The sequence below is a fragment of the Orcinus orca genome, chromosome 18, assembly GCF_937001465.1.
Source record: "Orcinus orca chromosome 18, mOrcOrc1.1, whole genome shotgun sequence".
Taxonomy (NCBI): domain Eukaryota; kingdom Metazoa; phylum Chordata; class Mammalia; order Artiodactyla; family Delphinidae; genus Orcinus; species Orcinus orca.
Window position 1 is genome coordinate 64,669,545 of NC_064576.1, and position 6,614 is coordinate 64,676,158.

Below are 6,614 nucleotides of genomic sequence, written 5' to 3' on the forward strand. Positions count from 1 at the left end.
TCGGGGGGCGGGGGTTATGTGAGGACAAATGAAATGACAGGTGTAAAGTACTTAGCACAGGACCTAACACGTAGTGTTTTATGGTTAACAACCAAATTAGATGACAGGAAAGTGATATTTCTCCTGGTATGGTTTTCAGGAATTCATTTTTGTTGTGTTCCATTGTAATTGCAGGCACTGTGATGAATAGTACATCGCTTTTGTGTTATTATATGAAAAGATCTCCAACAGAGGCCACTATAAAGAACACTGTGGGACAGCTTGGTTTTACCTTGCCATCTGTCATTAACTACATGGTCCTCAGCATGAAGTTAAATAAGACAGTGAATTCTCAAATGTTTCCCAACCGAATGTTTCCCAACCAATGTTAACCTAAATAATTTTTTGATACATTATTTACACACACAAAACTGGGCATATATTCCTTGTGCTTCTAATTCTTGTAAAACAAATTGAATACAAACAAAGATACAAGTCCATTTTCATATATACTCTAAATTTAAATTGATAGCTATCTTCCTTGATACTAAATTAACTGCTTATGACATGACTGTGGTATGAACTACAGATCTTTTGAGTTTGACGTTTATATATTTATATATTACTATTTGTCAATTCTCCTATCGTATTTATTTTCTAAAACAGCTGTAAAATTTGTTGAGCCCAAGGCGGCACCCTTTGGCCATCACTTAGTACAAATGAATTATGTAGAGGTGGGTTTCCTCTGTTCTTTTCCTATGGTCCCTTCTCCACCCACGATTAACACAGTGCACTACTTCATTGACCATGTGAGCTTCCTTATGTCCAGAGTCTTTATTTTGCATAGATTTAAAAATTTAAGTCTTAGTCCATGAAAATGTCTTTCGGTTGATTATCCCTGCAAAAGGAATATTCTCTGTTTACAGCTGAACAGACTCCGATGTGAGTATAGCAGTATAGCATTCCATTTGGCACCAGCAAGATCATCAGAGGCCAACGCTTTCATTAAACTGATTCAGGGAGGAAACCCAGATCATCCCCAAAATGCTTGTATGATTTGTAGAGTTTGTCAGAATGAAAGTATTGTAGCAAACTCTAGAAGTCTTGAGAATAAGTCTTTGGGTGGGTTTGAGGACTTGCAGTTGAGGTAATCATGATATATCTAGTGCAGCAAACACTTATTAAACACACAGATGCCATGCGCTGGGCTAGGCGTGAAGACTCTAAAGATGAATTAGTCAAGGCCTTTGCTGCTAAAGGAGCTCCTAGGACCAGCCAAGTAAAGTTAGAGGTTAAGTAGAGGAGTCAATATGAGAGAATGCCTGGGGGAAAAACTGGATAGATTGATCATCTGGAATATTAAATTCAACTCACAGAGTGGCAACCAGGCATACTGGAGAGATGGCCTGAATCCTAGATGGCCTTGTATGCCTCTAAAAATGATGAAATGATGTCCTGAAAGCTCTTAAGAGGGGAAATGACTTGTATTATTACTCTAGACAAGTGGTTTGAGAGAATTAAAAGTACACCAATGCTAATCACAATTAAAGTAAATTCTTTGAATTTTTTAAAGAAAAAATGGGAAACTATGAAAGGAAAGTTTATTTGCTCACTTGTCAAGGCTTCCTCACTGTGAATTGGAAGGCTATTCTGAGCAGAGTCTAGAACTCAGCTGGATCTAACTGAGGCTCCCTGGTGAAAATCAGGGTGATGGAATCTAGCAATGTAGACATTGCAATAGCCTAGTATACCTGTCATTGATTTTCTCTGACATTTGTTAAATATTACAAAAATTTTCATTCATTTCTTTTGAGTTAAAAGTTGACATTTCAGCGTGATGGTAAAATCTTGCCTCTCTTTCTCCCGCCACAGCGTTTTCTGCCCCAGCAAGTCAGCTCTTTTCTCCTCGTGGCTCTAACCCTTCGACACCTGCGGCAACTCCTGTTCCTGCTGCTTCCCCGGTCAAGGCAGTAAATCATCCATCGGCATCGGCCACTGCCGCCCTCCCTGGGATGAACCTGCTGAACACCGTCCTTCCTGTGCTCCCGGGTCAGGTCTCAGCTGTTCATGCACCTCAGCCAACGACGCCCAATCCAACAGTTATCAGAACCCTTTCCTTGCTGGCTGCACCGGTGACTTCTGTTCACAGCACCACATCTGCTCCCGTTCCTTCTGTTTTTTCTGGCCACATTCCACTGCCAGGTCCTTCTGCCACCCCTACCCCAGCACCTCAGGCCGCATCTACACCTCGGGCCACCCCTGCTTCCAGTGAAACATTTGCTTCTACTTCTGCCCCTTTCACTAGCCTCCCCTTTGCCGCCACCTCTACTGCCGCTTCTACCAACAACCTCGATTCCTCCTCACTGGCATCGGTTTTTGCTGGTCTCCCCTTGACCTTAACACCGACCCCCCAAGGTGTGTCCAACCCGACTCCTTCTGTAATCGCCTGCGGTTCTGCTCCCACTGTTGCCTGTCCACTGGGTGTAAATAATCCCCTTCTGTCTGCTTTAAAAGGCTTTCTGACATCAAATGACACCAACCTCATTAACTCTTCCACGTTACCCTGCGCCGTTACTAGTGGGCTGGCTTCCCTCGCCTCCCTCACTAACCAGAGCTCCGACTCTGCGGCGGCCGCCCTTAACAAGGGCTACGGCCCGCAGCGGGCCTCCACGCCGGGACTGGCCCTGTTCCCGGGCCTGCCCTCGCCGGCGGCCAACGCGGCTTCCACGCCCCCGGCTCTGCCTGCGCCCGCCGCCGCTGCCTCCTCGGGGCCTGCCGGCTGCGGCTCCTCGGCCACCCTGCTGCACGGCCCGCTCGCGAGTCACGCAGACGCGCCCGGTTCGTCGACGCCCGCCGCCACCAGCCTGCCCGTGGTGATCAAGACCGAGCCCGCGAGCCCCACTCCTTCTGCCTTCAGGGGCCCGGCGCCCCCGCCGCCCCCCACCCCCGCTCCGGGCGCCCTGGGCCTGCCAGGGGCGTTGGGGCGGGCGTACGCGGCGGCTTCGGTGCCCGTCAGTTTACCGTCCTGCCTCGCCCCTGCGCTGCCGGGCCTCCCGGGCCTGAGCGCGACCCCGAGCGGCTCGAGCCCCCTGCCCTCCCTCCCGCTGCCTGCGCATGGCTCCTCCGCGCCCATCGCCCCTGTCTTCAGCGCCTTGCCCCCTTTCACTTCGCTGAGCAGCGGCTTCGCCCAGGCTGCCCACCCGCCCCTCGGCGCCCCCGCCTCGTCCGCCCCCACCTGCGCCCCCGGCCCCTCGGCGCCCGCCTCGGCGGCGGCCTTCCCACTCAGCCTGCCCGCCGCCGTGCCCTCGCTCTTCTCCGTGGCGCAGGGACCTCTGCCGGCCTCGGCTCCCTCCTACCCCGGCTTCTCCGTCTCCGGCGCGCCCCCTGCGCTGCCCTCGTTCCCGGGGCTGCAGCCGCCCGCCACCGGCGCCGCCACCGCCCCGTCGCCCGCTCCCGTCCTCCCCGGGTTCGCCTCCGCCTTTAGTTCCAGTTTCAACTCCGCTCTGGTTGCGCAAGCCGGGTAGGTGGATGGTCTGGAGGGGAAAGCATCCTTCACCTAACTCGTTCATGCTCTTGTTTTGAAGTCATTCAGATGAAAATCGGCATCCAGTTGTTTGGTGGCGCGAAATTCTGTTTTTCTGGGTCGGCACTTAGGTGCTCGAAAAATGTTTTATGTTAAGATAAATATATAAAATAATAATGCCTGCTCAGGTAATTTTAGGATTTGTATTTGGTAATTTATCTTGATTTTAAAACAGCAAACATAAACTCACTGAATTCAGAATAATACACTTTATAACGGAAAGTTTTATATCAGTGAGTGGCTGACTTTTATGGTTCCAACAGGGAACAGATTTTTTTTTTTAACATTTTAAGATAGTATTTGACAAATATAGAAGCACTAGCTTTTATGTCTTATCTGCATTTTTTCTTAAATTTATTTATTTGACTGTATTGGGTCTTTGTTGCTACACGCGGGCTTTCTCTAATTTTGGCGACCGGGGGCTGCTCTTCCTTGCGGTGCGCGGGCTTCTCATTGCGGTGGCTTCTCTCGTTGAGGAGCACGGGCTCTAGGCGCACAGGCTTCAGTAGTTGTGGCTCGCGGGCTCTAGAGTGCAGGCCCAGCAGCTGTTGCTCACGGGCTTAGTTGCTCTGAGGCGTGTGGGATCATCCTGGACCAGGGCTTGAACCCGTGTCCCCTGCATTGGCAGGTGGATTCTTAACCACTGTGCCACCAGGGAAGTCCCCTTATTTGCGTTTTGACCTGTTCTTCTATCGTTTTAGCTTATCATCTGGACTTCAAGCTGCAGGCAGTTCTGTTTTTCCAGGCCTCTTGTCCCTCCCCGGTATCCCTGGGTTTTCCCAGAATCCTTCACAATCATCCTTGCAGGAATTACAGCATAATGCAGCCGCACAGTCAGCATTGTTACAGCAGGTAAGTAGGCAATGTCTGGTGGAAATAGAACGGTAACGTGTAACGTAGCTTCTGTAGTGATAACCTTGCAATACAGATAAATAGTGATATTTCGGCACTGGCCAAAAAAATGGCTCTTAGCAGAACATCTGGAGATTTGATGATTAATTCTCCCAGAATCTGCAAATTATTCTTGTTTTCCTTCAGAAGGGTAACAAAGGTGGTAGAATATCTTCATCTGTAAGAATTGTTTTTCCTGCTTACAGACTTTTAAATCTCAGTTTGGAGATTTTACAGATGGAATCTTTAGATGTGGCAGTGAAATTTTAGCTGGTCTTCTACAGTTTAAGCTAAAATAATGGACCATTAAGGCGAATTTTCTCTAGAAAACCTGCTGATTTTTTTTTTAAAGGATATTAAACGTTTTAAAGACATTTCTACGCACCTCTACATCTGAAGTTTGAACGTTTCTTACAAATTTCAGGAGACTGAACAGACTTCCTTTGCCCCAACATTTTTTCTTTCTTTCCTGGTTTAAATATCTGTAGTGTGGGACAGGCCAAAGCAAGTACAGGCCTGGTTGAATTTGGAACTCTGCTAACCTGTGTGTTCATCTCTCTATCAGGTCCACTCAGCTTCAGCTCTGGAAAGCTACCCAGCTCAGCCGGATGGGTTTCCTAGTTATCCTTCAACACCAGGAACACCGTTTTCTTTGCAACCAGGCCTGTCCCAGAGTGGGTGGCAGTGAATACATTTAAATGCATATTCTCCTCCAGGGCAACATCAGAATCGCCTGAGGACTGCAGTGAACAATTGGACACACAAATGTGCAGTTGGCCAAAAGTCAGGAAATGAGGATGAGCATAATCCTGGGGAAATTGGGATAAGAGCTTAAAAAACGTCGTTACATTTTTTAAAAATGGTTTTAAGTATGGACATTCCCCTATGTAAATATGCTGACAATAAATTGTATGGAGAATAGTATTTTTAAAAGTGTTTGGGGGGCTTCCCTGGTGGCGCAGTGGTTGAGAGTCCGCCTGCCGATGCAGGGGACACGGGTTCGTGCCCCGGTCCGGGAAGATCCCACATGCCGCGGAGCGGCTGGGCCCGTGAGCCATGGCCGCTGAGCCTGCGCGTCCGGAGCCTGTGCTCCGCAACGGGAGATGCCACAACAGTGAGAGGTCCGTGTACCGCAAAAACAAAAAAGTATTTGGGGACTTTTCACCTCCCACCCTATGAAATTTTGAATCATGTATATGATCTATGTAAGAAGAATACTAAAGAGGTTGAACTCTTTATAGCCGAATACAGCCTTAAATCTGCTTGTACAGCATCCACTGACAGAAGTAATAGTCGTGCCTCAGACTTAACGGGTTGCATGTGGCCTTGGGGGAGTTACTACCCTTGGTATGCAAGAGTGCTTCCTATTAGCATCACTGGAACTCAGTATCCGTACTCCATGTGTATCCACAAAAGGGAACTTGAGACCCACCGTTATTTTTAACTTCTGACATTAATGATCATATGTGTACTGCTGAATTTAACTCAGTGTATTTCAGGTAAGTGAAAATGGTGCTTAATATAGTCTTTAGAATGACTTTCAGGTGTTTTCAACTAAAAACATATATATCCAGAACTACTTTCTTACAGAAATACAAGTAAGGCTTGTGATAATTTGCCTTCAAAACTTATTTCTTAATCTCAGCAGTATCCAAATGAGTGAGGAACATTTGACTGACCCTTGGGCCACCTCTATTACTCATTGTACTCTGGAAGCTCTTGGTGAATGTTTACAATCATGGGATGTATTATTTCTATTTGTACTTAGAATCACATGCTTACCTAGAATAATTATGTGACAACAGATAGAAAGACTTGCTCTGTTAGTAAATATGCAGTGTGTACTCTATTTAAGGTTCTGTGCTAAATAACACGATTGAATGTCATTAAGTGTAACAGCTGCCACATTTGGGGGACAGGGCGTAGGGAGAATGATTTCCAATCCTGTGATTAAAAGTATAAACCATAGAATCTACTGTAGTACATTTCATCATCTAGAAGTTTTACTTTTATAAAGATGGTGTCTAGAAGATGTTGCTAATGTATTTTCCTTCAACCTGGGGAAAAAACTTTTTAAGTATATTAATATTCCTGTATGGTTAGTTTTTAACAATTTTTTAAAATAAACCTTATGGATACGACATACTTTACGTGTTTTATT

At 46.8% G+C, this 6,614-nt stretch overlaps 1 protein-coding gene across 1 annotated transcript in view; it reads left to right on the top strand.

Moving 5' to 3' along the window:
- The window catches only part of PROSER1 (proline and serine rich 1), a 28,973-nt gene extending 22,379 nt beyond the window's left edge, over positions 1-6,594 (top strand). Inside the window, exons 11-13 of the mRNA XM_004282244.3 lie at positions 1,852-3,499; positions 4,264-4,414; positions 5,019-6,594. Coding sequence (XP_004282292.2) covers positions 1,852-3,499; positions 4,264-4,414; positions 5,019-5,141 — 1,922 coding nt within the window. The 3' untranslated portion in view covers positions 5,142-6,594. The remainder of the gene's footprint in view (positions 1-1,851; positions 3,500-4,263; positions 4,415-5,018) is intronic.
- The last annotated feature ends 20 nt before the right edge of the window (positions 6,595-6,614 follow it).